The sequence below is a fragment of the Meles meles genome, chromosome 4, assembly GCF_922984935.1.
Source record: "Meles meles chromosome 4, mMelMel3.1 paternal haplotype, whole genome shotgun sequence".
In the NCBI taxonomy this organism is placed as follows: Eukaryota; Metazoa; Chordata; class Mammalia; order Carnivora; family Mustelidae; genus Meles; species Meles meles.
This window is the reverse complement of record NC_060069.1, coordinates 82765775-82785544: the sequence shown is the minus strand read 5'-3', so window position 1 is coordinate 82785544 and position 19770 is coordinate 82765775. Positions and strand designations below refer to the sequence as shown.

General features: G+C 35.5%; 1 protein-coding gene across 1 annotated transcript in view; it reads right to left on the bottom strand.

Annotated features, from left to right (window-relative positions):
• Positions 1-908: 908 nt before the first annotated feature.
• DHX36 (DEAH-box helicase 36) overlaps positions 909-19770 on the bottom strand; it is a 53808-nt gene continuing 34946 nt past the window's right edge. The window contains exons 18-25 of the mRNA XM_046001954.1: positions 12737-12910; positions 12489-12575; positions 11404-11487; positions 8554-8653; positions 8363-8453; positions 6058-6178; positions 4811-4963; positions 909-4410 (exon numbers count right to left, since the gene is read on the bottom strand). Of these exons, the coding sequence (XP_045857910.1) occupies positions 4225-4410; positions 4811-4963; positions 6058-6178; positions 8363-8453; positions 8554-8653; positions 11404-11487; positions 12489-12575; positions 12737-12910 (996 nt within the window). The 3' untranslated portion in view covers positions 909-4224. The remainder of the gene's footprint in view (positions 4411-4810; positions 4964-6057; positions 6179-8362; positions 8454-8553; positions 8654-11403; positions 11488-12488; positions 12576-12736; positions 12911-19770) is intronic.

The window sequence follows — 19770 nt, the reverse complement described above, 5'->3', positions numbered from 1 at the left end:
CTCCCTCTGCCTGCTGTTCCCCCTATTTATACGCTGTCTCTGTCAAATAAATTAAAAAAAAAAAAAAAAAGAATGAAAGAGGCTATCATTAGATTCCTTAGACATTAAAAGGATAAGGAGATATTTAAATAACTTGAGACTCCTAAATTCAACAACTTCGACAAAATGGGCCAATTCAAGGAAAACCACAAACTATGAAAGCTCTAAATAATCCCATAACTAATAAAGAGATTGAATTTGTCTAAAAACTTTTGAAAATTAAATGTCCAGGTGTAAATGGTTTCACAGAATTCTTCCAAACATTTAAGGAATTAACACCAATTCTATACACCTCATCTAGAATTTGAAGAGGACTGATACTTCCCAACTCATTTTATGAGGCCAGAATTACTTACACCACAAAAAGGAAACTACAGATGTTTATATCATTATAGAAGTAAATACAAATTAAAACCACAATGATCTATGACTCCACACTCACTGAAGGCCAATATTAAAAAACACCAAATTAATAACTAAAAGTTTGAAGTCCTGGAAAGGACCTGAAACCTCCTTTATTGGTGGCAGGAGTGTAAAACAGCACACCCACTGTGCTTGAAATCAGTTTGGCAGTCTCTTAGAAAGTTAAACACGCTCACCACCTGATATAATGATCTTAATCGTGGGTATTTCCCCAAAAGAAATGAAAAACTTTACACAGTCTCTCATACACACATTCATAGCAGCTGCATTTAATAAAAAAAGTGAAACTAACTCAAAGGTCCATCAGTTAGTCAATGAATAAACAAACTGTGGTATAACTATACAAGGCAATACAACTAAATGATATAAAAGCAACTACCTACTGATACATGCAACAACACGAATACCTCAGAAGTGTTAAGTAAAAGAAAATAGAGACAAAAGACTAAATGTGATTTTCCATTTATTGGAAATTCTAGAAAAGGCAAAACAAATGACAAAAAGCAGATCTATGGTTGCCAATGGGTAGAAGTAGAAGCAGGGGATTGGTTGCAAAGGGGAACAAGGGGAATTCAGGTGATGGGAATGTTCTAGATCAAGACTGATGGTAGCAATTACAGGACTTTATACATGTGACAAAATTCACTGAATTATACACTTAAATTGGCAAATTTTATTATATATAAAATAATACCTTGAAGCTTAAAAAAAAGCATGGAAATACATCAAAATATAACAGTGGTTAGCATGCTTTTCTTTGTTCAATTCCCAAATATTCTACAATGAGGGTATATTGTTTAAAAACCAGAATAAAAATGTCATTTAAAAATAATTAGCATATTATACCACATGATCCTGACAATTACTTAAAAAATACAAACTCAGCGAAGAGTGGAAAGAAATTTACTATTTACTTTGGGTAAGGGGGATACTAAAATTCCTTCTAAAGCTTTTCAATAATCTCTACCTTTCAGGGTGGACTTTGTTTCACAACTACATTAAGAACGGAAAATTACTTGTTGTAATAGGTATAAATGTATTGCTTTTGCTCAGGTAAATGAATGAGGAAGCAATATATGTACTCCCTTTTCAAAGACACTTGCTAAAAGATTATTCAGTGGCCCCCCCCCCCCCCCTTAGTTTCTGCTTCAGGGTTTTTTTTTAAGAGTTAGTCTAGGTATCACTAAGACTGGCGAGGCAAATAGATTTTTCTTTTTAATGTCTTACTCCTTAAAACTGCTAAAAAACATAGTTCTTAGACTGGAATAAATTTTCCACTCAGTAATACACTATTCTGTAAACAAAAGAAACAACACAAATAGCACCTTCAATCAAGATTTCCATCCTGATCAGCTGTACAGGAGACAGAAATTGGGGGTGACGGGGTGACAGTGACTGCTTTAACCTCTTTCAATAGCTCATCTAGATACTTAAACAATTCTTCAGCACAAGTTCCTCATTCTTATGGAAATTAAATACTGGTTTGGGAACATGGAACAAATGAACTAATAATCCTCCCTCCCTTTTTTTAACAGATTCTTTAAATGCTATCTTCCAAGACCAGTTTGGCCTACTGTGAATTTAAACCGGAGAGTAAAGGCAAGAAAACACAGACACAAACATAAACATACTTACAAACAGACCCTAATGGTCATCTTAAGTTTAGGAACAAGACCACAATACCATGATATGACTCAATACAAGAATTCAGTTAAGGGGCGCCTGGGTGGCTCAGTGGTTTAAGCCTCTGCCTTCAGCTCAGGTCATGATATCAGGGTCCTGGCATCGAGCCCCGCATCGGGCTCTCTGCTCAGTGGGGAGCCTGTTTCTCCCTCTCTCTCTGCCTGCCTCTCTGCCTACTTGTGACCTCTCTGTCAAATAAAATAAATATTTAAAAAAAAAAAAAAGAATTCAGTTAAGAGATCACTTTTGGGAGACTAGCCGAAAGAATGGACTTAGGACACACAGTACATTCAAAACCTTTTAGAAGGCAACAAGAGGCTGACATACATTCACAGAAATAGGAGCAGTACCTGAACCAGTGGTGCTACACAGATCACAGCACTATCAATAAATCCCAATCACTGTTTGATACTCTTCCTTTGGTTTCTCTGCATTTATTGGAAGGCACAAGAAAATGTGTGTTTTTAAGGATGCAGCAGATGTTCCTCCTACATTTCTTTTGCAGTATGTTCACGACTACTACTCTTACACCTTTTGTCATATATGTGGGTCAAACTTAGATCACAAAAGAAATGGTAGAAACAGGCCTCAGCAAACACTGATGCAGACTATGTATTTCAGTTAATATGCTTTCTGCCAAGTTAAATGAAATACACTACCCAAAAGTGGCTAACTCAATAAAGGAGGGTTTATTTTATCAAAATAAGTCCACGTGCAGGGCAGGTCTCAAACTGGGTAATACAGCAGCTCACCAGCATTATCATGGACTCTGGTGAATTACATCTTCCCACTGAACCAACGTTATCCTCTGCAATGCTAAAATGGCTACAGTAGTGCCAGATTCAGACAAGACAATGTCCAAAGGAGAAAACTCCTCCAAGTCTACTAGTGAAGAAAATCTTTCTCAGGTGTCCCCTTGCAGATCTCGTCAGTTACAATTGACAACACAGATTCATACGCTGATGGCTCATGTTACTTGTAAGAAGAGTAAGACCATATACGATTGGCTTAGAACAATCCGATCTACCCTTGGGGAAGAGTCCAATATCCCTGGACACCAGGCTACACAGAGGGGAAACCCTTGAACAATCAAGCAAATGGGGAGGGCCAAATGGCTGCTGGGATAGCAACTAACGATATTTATCAGTCCGCTGAAAACACTAGCCTATCACTCACTAGCCCTAAAATCACACGAGCTTCCATTGTCTGAGAGGGTAAAACAGGACTGAGAACATGGAAATGAGTGTAACATCATAGATTGTTATTAAAAAAATAAAATTCAGGGACAAACAAAAACTAAAATTTAATGAGTACATTCTATGTGTCAGACACTAGGCTATGCACTTTACATGTATCAACATATTTAATCATCACAATTGTTACCTGTATTTTACAGATAAATAAAAAACAGAAAAACCAGTAAGTACCTTGCCCAAGGGACTGGTAAGTCACAGCTGAAGTCTGAACTTAAGTGACCAAGTCTAGATTCACTTTCTCAATTGCTACATTATGCTAATGTAAAAGGGGTACAAATATATTCTAAAAAGATTTAAAAAAACCAAATAAGCCAAAGAGAGAGATGTAGAAACCAAGCCAAAATTTAGCTGAGATTTATACACTGTACATTTTATTAAATACTGGGCTTTATTACAACAAATTAATTTAATTCTGCGAGAAGTTTCCTTTAAAAATATGGTTGTGTTCAAATTCTTGACACTGCTTCTTGCCATTCTTTTTCCTGGTTTCCATACTCAATCACTACAGGCAGAAAGATTAACTTCTCATAACAGAACAAAGGAATTTGTCAAGTGGTACAACTCAATATAGAGCAGAATAGTCCTCCCAAAGTGTGGCCATGCCACAACAGAATATATGATCAGAGAACAGATTGCTTTTTATGGTACATTTATAATAGCTACAGATAACATTGTTAAATCATGCACATTACGTCTTTACTATCCACTAAAGGTTTCTACTTTACATATGGAAATTATTCATGTCCATGGTTTGGCATCTAGCCAAAAATTAAACTGTGATGGAAAATGGCTGTCAAATTTTCAGACCACCACAGAAAAGTTGTCAGCTGTAATATCCATCCTGGAATCGTGGCGGTAAGTTCCTGGGACTTGCTTTTTCCTGTGTTTTGATCAAGTCTATGATAGCTGACAGTACAGCACAGTCTCTGGATTTAGTGTCTTTCCAATCTACAGGATGAGGACTTTCGATCTTCTCTTGCAGAAGGATATCTAGCTCCTTTCTTAATTCCTATGGTTGGAAAAAATCACATATGTTCAACAAAGGCAGATATACTATTAAACTATTTAATACATAAGAGTAACTTTAGCTGTTACAAGCACATTTCATAAGCTATTATATAAAAAACTGAAATATTTAGTGAACAACTAACTAAAGTATGGTTATGAGTACCCAACTAAAGTAAAGTTAAAAAATTCAAACTTCAATCATTGAGCCATTTAGAATGGCTGATTCTTAAGTACCTGAAACAACAGTCTGGAAAAACTATGCATAAATTTGTCAACACTGTTTGCTCTGCTGAAATAGAGCAAGAAATGTTTAATATAACATACATAACAGTTGGTACAAAAACATTAAGACCACGTGCTAACTCCCATGTAGATTCAGATAATCATGTAAAGTCAGTCACCTTAACAAGATGGGCAATTCTTGCTGGAGACTGAAAGACAATCCATTCATCTACAGCAATAGTTTCCTGATCATTATCCTTCTGGATGGAAATATCACCTCCAAAGAATAAGAGACAATATGGGGAAACTTCTGTGCAGTCATATAAGTAAATCTGTAATGAGAATTAAAACAAATTAATACATTCACTAGTCTGAAAGGATCATTTCCACATTAATTCACTACCACCAGTATTGATCTATTAATGTTTTCCTTCTAAATTAGGTATTATCCTGCTAGTGTCAACTACAGAAACTGATTTTAAAGATACACTATTTTAATTTATTTATTTTAAAAAAGATTTTATTTATTTATCTGGGAGAGATGGAGTGAGCAAAAGCAGGGGGAGTGGCAGAGGAAGAGGGAAAAGCAGACTCCTTGCTGAGCAGGTATTCTGGGATCATGACCTTAAGCTGAAGGCAGACACTTAACCGACTGAGCCACCCAGGCGCCCTGAAGATACACCCATTTTCAACTGAAGATACACCCATTTTCAACTGGCCAGTCTTCATTAATTCAGAGAACACAGGAGTTTTTATATTTTTGTTTCGATTCAAACAATAGCACTATACTTTAAACAAAATATTTTCTGAGTGACAAAATGAAAGCACTAATGTATCTGAAATTATTATTTTTTTAAGATTATTTATTTATTTATTAGAGAGAGAGACAGTGAGAGAGGGAACACAAGCAGGTGTGGGAGTGGGAGAGGGAGAAGCAGGTTTCCCGCTGAGCAGAGAGTTCCATGTGGGGCTCAATCCTAGGACCCTGGGATGATGACCTGAGCTGAAGGCAGAGGCTTAACGACTGAGCCACTCAGGCACCCTGAAATTATTTTTATCTACACATAAGCAGAATTTCCCTCAATGTTCTGACCAGACCAGTACCTATAGCTATACTGACATGTCCACAAACTTCTCTGTATGGTATAAACTCCTATATACCCTAAAATGCCAGTACTTCTTGAAAGCAGGCTCTGAAGGAAAACTACGTGAATCAATTAGCTGTCCAAACTAATTAAAATACAAAGATCCATCATGACAGACAGGCTGCACATTAAAAGTATAGATTTGCTTAAAGAACTTACAATTCATGTCAGAAAAAAAATATTTCAGAACTAATTTTATGTTTAATTGTGGAAAGTACATAAGAGTAAAAATAGATCAAGACTGATGTTCAGATCCATAATTATTTTAAATATTCACTTACACTACTTGTTCTCATCTTCAGATGATAGATAAGCCAGTTGTAGTGAAATTCTGTTTGCTCCACATTAACAGATTTAGGATGAATAGCAACTAGTCCATCAGTTTTTGTGTAAACTTTGACCCTTTAAAAAAGTTAAAATGCAGTTTGTCAACAACAACAACAACAATAATTCTGGGAGATTCCAAACCAATCCCAAAATTCCACAGATGAGGCCAGATTATTTTTATAATATAAATTTACAAATCTATATTTGAGAACAAAACAATTTATCTCAATTGGAAGGAGCTTTTAGTTAACATAATTCAGCAGGGACATGTTTGATAGTTTATCTTTAAACAGTCAACGGTAATTATTTATGTTAAATGACAGCATAAAAGCTGGTAATCCTTCCTATTTGTTTTTAAGAGCATCTTTTCTCTGGTTCTAGGAATTCATAAATGCTTTTAACCAAAATCAAGAATCACGGCCATGAGTCATTATTCAGAATAAAATCAGAAATTATTTTTCCTCACCACAGTCTATTTAACAAATCCCACTCTAGAGTCCTACATCACTACAGCAGTGGGGCTGGTGAACTCTTTGCACAGGAACACAGAGGAAATATTTTTTTTTTTTTTAAAGATTTTATTTGTCAGAGAGAGAGGGAGAGAGGGAGCACAGGCAGAGTGGCAGACAGAGTCAGAGGGAGAAGCAGGCTCCCCGCTGAGCAAGGAGCCCGATGTGGGACTCGATCCCAGGATGCTGGGATCATGACCTGAGCCGAAGGCAGCTGCCCAACCAACTGAGCCACCCAGGCGTCCCCACAGAGGAAATATTTTAAGCTCCGGAGTTCTGTCACAGCCTCACAACTCTGCTGAGGTAGCAGGAAAGGACATGGACAACATGTAAACAAATAGGTGTGGCTGCGTTCCAGTAAGAGTTTACAGAAACGACATTTTGGCCAAGCATGCTGAAATTTGCTGAACCCTGGGCTAGACCAAAATAGAGCACCGATACAAACAGGGCTACATTTTTTTCTGTAAATTCTTCCTAGGATGGCAGAGAGATACATAATATGTATTTCAGAGTCTCTCTGTGAAGCTACCTGTAAAGTCAGTAAGAGATAGGAAAAGAAATCTGACGAAATACTGCTATCAAAAAAAGTACCTGGATCGCTTAAAATGAGGATAATCCAGCCATAATGATTAAACCTCATGTAACCCCATAATTCTGTATGTTCAATAGGGTTTCCCAAACTGCGTTTTTGACATAGTAGACTGAGTAATCTTTGTTGTGGGTGCTGTCCTGGATATTAAAGGTTTAATAGCATCCCTGGCCTCTATCTACTAGATGCTAATAGTACTGCCCCAGGTGTAACTACCACAAATGTCTCCAGACACAGCCAAATAAAATGTCCCTTGGCAAGCAATCATCCCCACTGAGAAACGCTGCCCTAAAGCAATGTCTGCACATAGTCTACCTGAAATCTAGTACTCTGTCATCTTTATAGTCATAGGGTATCTATAAATTTTTTCATTTAATGTCAGAATTATTTTGTTACTACACAGTTTTATAAGCCTATGATCTTAAATGTCATTATAATATATTATCAAATAATCTCTGGTATGGATATCTATGTTCTTTACAATATAGCTTTAAAAACACACGTGGAATTACTTCCCTGGGACATGGTGCTCAAGTTAATACATTTACTTGTGAATCCACTGAGCCACTATTTTCATGTATGACAACTGACTCTAATCTAGTGTGCCTTTTAAAAGGGTGGTTACTAATTCACATACTACTAGTCATTTCAGACTTTTAGTTTCTCCATTTCCTCACTAGAATGAACTCATTTGGTATGCAAAAAATGTGCCTTACAGTCTGTAATTACTACTGAAGCTGATTATTTGTAAACATATTTAAAAGTTATACCTTATTTTTCAAAAAAGAGAGATCACCACAATTTTCATCAAAGAGGTAAATCACAAAATTACGTGTCTTAGAGGAAAAGAAATCCTAAAAAAATCTTCTCTAAGTAATATCCATCCACCATTGATTTTTAATAACTGGCTTAGTTTCCTAATATTTACTCTAGTATTGTATTTTATTAACATTCTTTGTGAATAATAGCTGATGCCAGATATGTGTTGTGAGGGAAAGTGATGCCCATGTCAAACAGTTGCCTTCATTAAGTGATTAAAAGTAAAGAAGAATACGGTCCAAATATAAATAAGAACAAGTTTACAATATAAACTCTGCATTAAGAGGATTTCAAAAGCTTAAGGAGAGAATTAAGTAATTCATAATCATCTTCAATGCTTACATTTTCCTTTTTTTACCCAAATTTAGTCGGATTTTAGCAACTTTGGGATATAAACCAGCACAGATGACAGCTTTAATTATCTTCTCATTATCTATTGGGAGTAGGAAGACAGAGGGGGGAAAAAAAGGTAAAATACAGATATAACAAACAATGGCAGCAAGCTGATTTTTACACTGTATTTTCTGCTTTACCTGAATTTATATTAGATTTTGGATCTTTAGGATTTCTACTGCTTACAAATCCAGCTCCAAGAAGATGCTCAGCAAACTGTCCTTTCATGTTATGCAGCATCTAGGGAGCAATGGTAACAAACAGAACTAGAATACCTTTCACAAGGGCTTACAGGAGCTGTAAAGTATATACTCATCGATAGCTGTTAAGTTTTCCATGCTTTATTTATAAAACACTGGCAAAAATGTGATGTTTTTAGAACAGAGGTTGCCAAAACCTGTTTTTGTTAATGAAGTTCTTTTTTTTGGAACAGTCACGCTTCCTCATCTATTATCTATGGCCACTTTTACACTTATAAAGGCAGAAGTGAGAGACCATTTGGCCTATAAGCCTAAAATGTTTAGTGTCTAGTTTCTTTTTTAACAGATAAGGTTTGCCTGCTATAGGGAATAACCACTGACGTTTAAGTACTCCTCCATTTTGCAAAAAAGATTCACTAATATAATTCTGAAAGTTATCCTCCATCCTTTATTTTGAAAACAAAATTCAGAAAATTAAATAAAATAACCAACACCCATATTTCTACTACTGAGAATTAATTGCTGTTACATACTGGCAAGAAGGCTTTAAGGTCTGTTTTGTTTTGTTTTGAAGAATCATAATTTAATACAAATGATGCATGGCTCATTATAAAGCACACAAGTAATACAGAAAAATACAAATGAAGAAATTTCCCTAAAGTTGGTACTGTCAAAGTAACCATTAACTTAGGTAAATAATACTGTAGACACTTATCCCTGTATACTGACAGAAGAATTGGACAGAAAGGCTATCCTAACAATGGGATAACAGTATAAAAGCTGTTTTAATAAAAGTATTAAAATTAATTTTAGTTCAATTTTTTGGGGGTGTTGAGTAATTTTACTTCAATTTAGAAAGAAAGTTAAATAGAAATATAAGTTGATGAATCCTAAATTTTCACAGCCATGAGGTAATAAAGGATCCCTACAAACTTAAAATAAGACATTATGATGGGGCGCCTGGGTGGCTCAGGCGGTTAAGCCTCTGCCTTCGGCTAGGTCATGATCCCAGGGTCCTGGGATCTAGCCCCACATGAGGCTCTCTGCTTGGCAGGGAGTGTGCTTCTCCATCTGCCTGCTGCTCTGCCTGCTTGTGTTCTCTCTCTCACTCTTGTCCTATCTCAAATAAATAAATAAAAGCCTTTAAAAAAAAATTAGACATTATGAAACATAAAGTTGGTCTTACTTAATTGTATGCCCCTTTTATGAATTGTGAGGCTTAAGCTTCCCTAATTTTTCTTACACTGACTTTCTAGACCACCTCTTGGTTTTTTATTATCATTACTTTATACTGTTCAAGATAATAACCTTTATATTCTATTTTGTACCTATAATTCCAATACTGTTTTGCAATCGTTCTTCTGTATGTAAACAATATCACTGCACATGACTCACTGACTTAGCATGTACTCTCCATTCCTGAGACTCTTTCTGATTTATCTCTTAATAGACAGCATTTCACTGTCAGTGTGAGTTTTTCAAGAACAGTTCATGGATGTAGTATTTCAAGTGCTTTCTTGAATACCTGTTCTGTCTTTATAGTTGAATTAATATGTTCACTGGATATAATGTTCTTAACACTTAGATTCAGCATTGCTCATACCTGTAGTTCATGCTTTTTTTTTTATTTCAGGGGAATGTTCTTGCACATATCTCTGAATAGATATTCATAATTTCACTTGAATTTCCTATGGAGAGACATCTATTGTCTTCATGATGGATCAGTCCTGTCTTGTCTACAAGCTTTTTACTTACTGCTTTAAATTTTTCCTTTTGCAGCTGAACCTAAAAATTGGTCATCCAGAGCCTTTCTTTAAAGGGACTTCCACTTTGTTCCTTGTGATTCTTTTGGTCATGATGTCTTCTTAGGTCTTATCTTTGTTTTACTGAATCCATATTCTTAAATTGTTCCTTACTATGAAGGAGTTGTAAGGTATATCCCATCTTTTCCCCCTTTGTCATAACTTTCAGAATTTTCTGATTTCTTCATTTTGTTAATGTTTGAACAGTTTTGATTAGGTTTGCTAGACAAGCTAGATTCTTGATTCTTTTTCTTTTTTCTTGTTTTTAAGATTTTATTTATTTACTTGGGGGTGGGGGTAGGGGAGACAAGCCAGAGCAGGGAACCTGATGTGGGGCTCGATCCCAGGAAACAGGAATCATGACCTGAGCCAACTGAGCAACCCAGGCATCCTTAGATTCTCAATTCTTTTATCCCCTTGTAGATTTGTTAAATGTCCAGTACCAGGGCTCATGCTCCAGAGCTGGAATGTATGTGAATAAGGCAAAGTGAGGAATTCCTATTCTTACACTTCTTCAATTCACTGTAGAGTCTTAAGTCTGATGTGTATTTGTCCTATTTATTATCTGCTGTTTCACAAATGCTTCCTGTCAAGTATTTTCTCCTAACACGAAACAGTTAAAGATAAACTACCCAAAAGTTAAGGTACAGATATTTAATATGTTAAAAGACAGTATTTGATCTTTTTAAAATAGATTCTTTTCAGGCTGAATCATCAAAACAGCAATTAGAGGTAGGGGCAGACCAGGAGCCAAGCTTTACCACATTTTCCTGCTATATTTTGGATCTGGTTCCTTTTCTTAGCTATTAGCTTTATACCTTGTTTTGTTGCAGCTGATTTATTTAATAAAGATTCCTTTATATTGTATAATAATTTAACTTCCTATGGCACACTCACACAATTAACATTTTGCTATAGATGTAAACACAAAACGGGTAGATATATACTCTAACATATCTGGGAATCATTTCAAAATATTCACCATTACCTGCAATGTATTTGAAGACAAAAAATATTCCCAGCAGTAGTCTTTTTCGTATCTGAAACCACGTCGCCTAGCTTCTTCCCAGCCCTATGGGGCAAAGAAATAAAGAAAACTGTATTGTTCCTCAAAGCAAAGATGCTTACTGATTTGTTTTTACCTTGGTAATAATTTAATCTTCTGATATTTCATTTTCTTTGTTAAAAAATTCAAAGAATTTTGAAATTTATAAAAAAAAAAACACAAAAACAAAAACCATGAGCTCCCCATGATTCTAGTTGAGTGATAGCCACCAATGAATTTCCAGACCTTTCTTCATATAAACAAGTCCTATAGTAATATACTGTGTATTTTATACAAAATGTCAACATATATAGTATATAATAAACAAAAAGAACACTCTGTTGGACAATTTTCTAAAGCTATTGTATATTTTTCACTTTGCAAATATAGATATGTTTTTCAGAGAAGGGAAGATGAGGAAAAATAAAAGTTATTACTAGATGAACTCAAAGGAAAAAAATATATGAACTTTCCCATAACATATAGTACAAAACTGTATCTAGTACTACAGTAAAAAGATGTCATCTCTAAAAAACCAAATTACATTTAAATTTTGCAAAGATGGGTGATAAATCTTTTCCTCAAATAAGCATGACTTTTGGGAAGAAAAACAGTCTCTCTAAATAATATACATGATTATGATACTCTATCAAAATGTTAAATCCAAATATAGTTTATTAATGAACAGAATGAGACCATCTTTCATGAAAGTAACAGAAAGATACAAATGAACAGTATCAAATAACATCAAATAGATTTCTGAGATAAACTGTTCACTTGTTCTCTTGTTATCAAAACACAAATAATAGACTTTTTTCCCAACAGGGTAAATTTAATGAACTATCAGAAAGCTGAAAAATCACGTTCAATTTTTTTGAATGTTCACCTAATTTTCAATACTTAGCAGTTTAATACTGATACTTATTAATAATACAGATTTTAAAAAGTGAGTATGTTCCTCTTCTATTAGCAACTTTTCACTTGAATGAACTGACACAATCTAGGACAAGTCATTTTTTTTTTTTTACCTCAAATGCATTTACAACTGTCAGGTGGTCACTTTTAGTATCTTTTGCCAATTCTTTTCTTCTTGCATCTGCAATCTTTTCTTTGCCCTTCAGAAAGGAGGGAGAAAACAAAATGAAGGCAACTATACAGAAAGGCATTCTGTATAATAATAAATAAATAAATAAATAAAAAGTTAAGAAAAATGATGTAAGCAACGACTATTCTGAGTCTATAAAAATGTCTAGTCTTTTATTTGTATCTTTCTTACCAATGGAATGACAAAGGGATCTTTGAAGCTGAGACTAGCAGCAATGGTAAGTACTGGATCTAAACAACAGAACAGAGCTCCAAAAAGAATCATCTTCCCAATGTGTGGCTCAACTGGTAATCGTGCTAAGTGGACTCCAAGGGGTGTCAATTCTTCTTGTTTATCCAAAGCGTTCTGTAAAGCAAGGATTTATGTTTAAAAGACACACTGTAAAGCATCACATTCACATCACATTAGTTTCTTTTACAATAAATAAATAGCAGGACAGTCCTCACTCTCTTAAGCCCAAATGCCCTAATATTGTTCAATATTTTTTTCTTCATTGAAACATAAGTTCTGAGGTCAAAAAAGGTTAGAAACTCAGATTAAAAAAAAAAAAAAATCCACAACCCATTTTACTCTAAATGTTAGGAGACAAATAAAAGAAATGCCACATTAGCAAAACTTCAATAAAATAAAGAGAATCACCCACTAGACTTGTGGGAAAAAAACAAAAAAAGAGACAACTATTATATATTTGGAATATATAATAGAGAGCCTTGATTCTACTAGTTTAAGAGAAATCAGACAGGAAGGCAAGAAATAATGAGCATATCCAGAACAATGAAAAATGGGGGTAGACTACTACTCTGATTACCTAGGTAATTTGGTCCAATCATCCCATTGAACATAGCTAGAAAAGCTGGTTGAAGATACTGAGGAGTTGAAAAAATAAGTACAAGAATTATAAATCTAGAATTTGGGGAAAAAAAGAAGTTCAGGGAGGTGAGCCCATCAATGGGGCTTCTTTTTCCTGGCAGAAGCAACATAAATCCTCTCTGGAGAAAGTTATCACTATCCCAAGCTTCAAATTTTTACCGACAAAGAATTCTGTAAATACAATATCAAGTATTCAATTAAAGTAACTAGGTATACAAGAAAATATCAACAAAAAATAAAAAGATAAAATTATAACATATGTGTATCCCATTAGAAAAAGACTTCTACTAAACATATATGGCAAAAATAACCTTAATCTTAAAAAATTTCTTTCAGAGAATACAAACACAAAAAATATATAATGCTCCCAAACTTGTTTTTTGTACCTGGCATAATCTTGGTACCAAACTTGACAGGGACATTTGGAGAAAGGAACACTACTGAATAATCTTATGCATGAGAAACCAAAGCAAAACAATGGCAAACTGAACCCCAGCAAGTCAGATTTGTTTCAGGAACGAAAGCTGGTTTAACCTTTGAAAAATCAATGTAATCCAATACATCACAAATTAAGCAACAAAATCATCTCATAATCTTATCAGAGGCAGAAACAGGATTTGACAAAATCAATTATCCATGTAAGATAAAAATCTTTTAGTAAACTAAGAATAGAAACTTCCTCAATTTGAGTTTTCACCCCCCCCCCCAAAAAAATCAATAAACATGCTCTAACAAATTGTTGACAGCTTTCCCTCTAAGAATAGGAACGTAAGAATGCACACTATCATACCACTTCTGCTCAACACTGTGCTAGGGATCCTAGATAACTGGAAAGGGATATATAAAACTGTATTTACAGGGGTGCCTGGGTGGCTTAGTTAAGCATCAACTGTTAATCTCAGCTCAGATCTTAATCTCAGGGTCAAGAGTTTGGGCCCTGCTTGGGCTCCATGCTGGGAATGGAGCCTACTTAAAAACAAACTGCACTGGAGCACCTGGGTGGCTCAGTGGGTTAAAGCCTCTGCCTTCGGCTCAGGTCATGATCTCAGGGTCCTGGGATCAAGCCCCACATTGGGCTCTCTGCTCAGCAGGGAGCCTGCTTCCTCCTCTCTCTCTCTCTCTGCCTACTTGTGATCTCTGTCAAATAAATAAATAAAATCTTTAAAAAACAAAACAAACTGTACTTACAGATGTATCTGTATGTGCAGGAAGAAATCTACATATAATTACCAGAATAAGTGGGTTTTTGTGATTGAATACAAGATCAACATTCAAAAACCAATTTCAGGGGCGCCTAGATGGTTCAGCTGGTTAAGCCTTAATCAAGGCTCTGATTTCGGCCTAAGTCATAAGATCAAGCTCCATATTGGGCTCTGCTTGAGATTCTCTCTTTTTTTAAAAAAGATTATTTATTTATTTATTTGACAGACAGAGATCACAAGCAGGCAGAGAGGCAGGCAGAGAGAGAGAGAGAAGGAAACAGGCTCCCCGCTGAGCAGAGAGCCCAATGCAGGGCTCAATCCCAGGACCCTGGGATCATGACCCAAGCCAAAGGCAGAGGCTTTAACCCACTGAGTCACCCAGGCGCCCCTGCTTGAGATTCTCTTTCTCCCTCTCTCCTTCTGCCCTTTCCTCCGTTTGTGCACGCACGCTCTTTTTCAAATAAATAAGTAAATAAATCTTTAAAAACAAAACAAAAACCAGTTTCACTTCTGTATATCAGAGTCATAAGAAAATGAAAATTTGTTAGAGTGGAATCTAAAAATACTGAGAAATTAATCTTAAAAACTCATAAAACCCCTACACAGAAAACACTAAAATACCGAGAGATTAAATACCTAAACAAATGGGATAAATCATGTTCCTATTTGGTTAAGACTCAGTATTGTTAATTAAGGCAGCATAGCCTGGTTCAACAAACACATACAAGAACACTAAAGCAGAACAGTCTAAAAATCCACAGACACTTGATCTAAGATAAAAGCTATAGAACAAAGACAAAAGGATGAACTTTTCCATAAACAGCATTTAGTCAAGTGATCCAGAGTCTGTAAAAATTTTGAATCCTACCTTACCAAACACACACAAAAATCAACTGCAGATGGATTAAATATCTTAATGTGGAAGACCAAACAATAAGTTAACTCTATCTCTGGGATACAGGCTTATTACAGGACAAAAATTACTAACATAAAAAAAGACTGATATATGTGATATGTTACTACATTAAAATTAAAAATTTATTTATTGAAGCACTATTAAAAAAGTAAAAAAAGCAAAAATATAAGCACATGCAATACACAGCTGACAAAAGCTCAGATCAAGAGACACAAGCATAAAATGAATTCCTTACACCGTAACAGAAAAGCAGGCATCAATAGTTTCAGAAGAGGCTATCCAAATGGGCAACAAACCTACAAAAAGCTGTCAGCAAATTCATTGTGATAATGCAAATTAGGTAATGATAATGCAAACTAGAACTACCACATATCAGAACTACTGAAAACCTATACTTACCCTCAGAATACAAAATTCCCAAGGGCTGGTGCAACTTCAGAGCAATGAGAACTCTCACTACCACTGGCACTGGCAGAATGTAAAGTGGTTTGACAACTTTGGATAACTGTTAGTTATCTACCCAAGTTGATATATATATATATATATATATATATATATTTATAAATATTTATATATATACACCTTGAGAGCCAGTGAATTCACTAAGTATATGCCCATGAAAATACATAAATATGTGTACCAAGAAAGTGAATACTCAAGATTACACATACTAGCATTATATGCAGTAGCCTCAAACTGGAAATAAGCAAAATGTCTTTCAGTAGTCATACAATAAAATACAGTAAAGAAATGAAATTGAATTAATTTCAGCTAAAAGCAATTATGCAGATGGATTTCACAGTATTAAGTTAAAGATTCCAGAATCTCTTCACCTTCAAAAAATCCCTTATATCCTGGTATGAGTTCATGTAAAGTTCACAAAATACACCAAATTAAACTAAGCTCTTTAAAGAAATGCCCACTTATATGGTAAAGTGATTACCATTAAGGTCATGATAGAGGTTATCTTCGGGACTAAGGGTCAGTGGAGTAATTGGGAAAGGGTAGCAGGGGACCTTTTAGGATACTGGGAATTTCTTACTTCTTTAAAGTGTAAGCTTCCGGGGCGCCTGGGTGGCTCAATGGGTTAAGCCGCTGCCTTCGGCTCAGGTCATGATCTCAGGGTCCTGGGATCGAGTCCCGCATCGGGCTCTCTGCTCAGCGGAGAGCCTGCTTCCCTCTCTCTCTCTATGCCTGCCTCTCTGCCTGCTTGTGATCTCTCTCTGTCAAATAAATAAATAAAATCTTAAAAAAAAAAAATGTAAGCTTCCCACCAGCAGAAGGAAGGAAATAAAGATCAGAACAGAAATAAATGATATAGAAACAAAAAAACACAACGGAACAGATCAATGAAACCAGGAGCTGGTTCTTTGAAAAAATTAGTAAAACTGATAAACCTCTAGCCAGGCTTATCAAAAAGAAAAAAGACCCAAATAAAATCACAAATGGGAGAAGAGAAGTAACAACCACTATTACAGAAATACAAATTATTGTAACAGGGTGTTATGAAAAACTGTATGTTAACAGATTGGACAACCAGGAAAAAATGGTTAAATTCCTAGAAATACATCAACTATTACCAAAACTGAAATAGAAAGAAACAGAAAACTCAAACAGACCAATAATCAGCAAAGAAACTGAATCAATAATTAAAAAAAAAAAAAATCTCCCAATAAACCACGGTCCAGGAGCAGATGGTTTCACAGGCAAATTCTACCAAACATTTAAAGAGTTGATACCTACCCTCAAATTATTCCAAGAAACAGAAAAGGAAGGAAAAATACCAAATTCATTCTATGAGACCAGCATTAATCTGATATCAGAGCCAGATAAAGACTCCACTAAAAAAGAGCTACAGGACAATATTCCTGAGAAAAACGGATGCAAAAATTCTCAATTAAAATACTAGCAAACCAAATTCAACAATACTTTAAAAATCAAGGAAGATTTACTAGTGGGTTGCCAGGGTGGTTCAATATTTGCAAATCAATCAACATGATACACCATATTAAAAAAAGAAAGAATATTAAAACCATATGATCATTTCAACAGATACTTGAAAAAATACTTGACAAAATACAACAACTGTTTGATAAAAATCTTCAACAAAGTAGGGTTAGAGAGAACATACTTCAACATAATAAAGCCCATATACAAAAATCTCACAGCTAATATCCTAAAAGGGGAAAAACAGAGCTTTTCCTCTACCTTCAGGAACCAATCAACACAGTACTGTTAATTCCTAGCCTCAGCCATCGGACAATAACAAGAAATAAAAGGCGTTCAACTTGGCAAGGAAGAAGCCAAATTTTCACTCTTTGCAGATGACATGATACTCTATACAGAAAACCCAAGACTCTACAAAAAAACCTGCTAGAACTGATAAATAAATTCAGTAAGGGTGCAGGATACATGACTGATTCTTTAATTTCTCTTTCTGCTGCTTCATTATATGTGTATAGAAGTCTGTTGCATTTCTACACACAAATAATGAAGCAGCAGAAAGAGAAATTAAGGAATCACGTTTACAACTCTATCAAACCTAGGAATAAATCTAACGAAAGAGGCAAAAGATCTGTACTCTGAAAACTATGAAACACTGATGGAAGAAATTGAAGAGGATGCAAAGAAATGGAAAAACATTCTATTCTCATGGATTAGAAGAATATTGTTTCTAACTACCCAAGGCAATCTACACCTTTAATGCAATCCCTATCAAAATAACACCAGCATTTTTCAAGAGCTAGAACAACCAACCCTAAAATCTGTAGGGAACCACAAAAGACCCAAAGCAATCTTAAAAAAGAAAAGCAGAGCTGGAGACATCACAATTGTGGACTTCAAGCTATGAAACAAAGCTGTGGTGGTCAAGACAGCATGGTACTGGCACAAAAATAGGCACACTGATCGGTGGAACAGAATAGAAAATCCAAAAATGAACTCACAACTGTATGGTCAACTAATCTTCAACAAAGCAGGAAAGACTATCCAATGGGAAAAAGATGGTCTCTTCAACAAACTGTGCTGGGAAAACTGTGCAGCAACATGCAAAAGAATGAAACTGGACCACTTTCTTACATCATACACAAAGAAAAATTCCAAAGAGATTAAAGACCTAAATGTGAGACAGGAAATCATAAAAATCCCAGAAGAGAACACAGGCAGTAACCCCTTGGACATTGGCCACAGCAGTTTTTTTACAAAATATGTCTCTTGAGGGAAACAAAAGCAAAAATAAATGATGCAGCCATCAAAAAACCCGGTATCTTGCCATTTGCAATGACATGGATGGAATTAGAGGGTATTATGCTAAGCAAAATAAGTTAATCGGAGAAAGAAAATTATCATATGCTCTCACTGACATGAGGAATTTGAGAAACAAGAGAGAGGATCATAGGGGAAGGGAGAGAAAAAGGAAACAAGATGAAACAAGAGAGGGAGACAAACCGTAAAAGACTCAATCTCAAGAAACAAACTGAGGGTTGATGGTGGGAAGAGGGGTGGGAAGGATGGGGTGGCTGGGTGATGGACACTGGGGAGGGAATGTGCTATGGTGAGTGCTGTGAATTGTGTAAGTCTGAGGATTCACAGACCTGTACCCCTGAAAAAATTAATACATTATATGTCAATAAAATAAACAAATAGAACTATTGGAACTTAATAAAAATAAAATTAGCTTCTACAAAGCGAAGAAAACAATCAACAAAACTAAAAGGCAAACTTTGGAGTGGGAGAAGATATTTGCAAATTACATATCTGATAAAGGGTTAGTATCCAAAATACATAAAGAACTTAGGAAACTCAACATCCAAAAAACAAATAATTCAATTAAAAAATGGACAGAACACACGAATAGACATTTTTTCCCAAGAAGACATCCAAATGGCCAAGAAACACATGCAAAGATGCTCAACATCACTCATCATCAGGCAAATAAATACAAATCAAAACTACAATGACCTATCACTTCACACCTGTCAGAATGGGTAAAATCAACAACGCAAGAAACAAAAGGTGCTAATGAGGATGTGGAGAAGGGGGAACCATCATGCACTGCTGGTGTGAATGCAAAATGGTGCAGCCAGGGGCGCCTGGGTGGCTCAGTGGGTTAAGCTGCTGCCTTCTGCTCGGGTCACGATCTCAGGATCCTGGGATCGAGTCCCGCATCGGGCTCTCTGCTCGGCGGCGAGCCTGCTTCCCTCTCTCTCTCTCTGCCT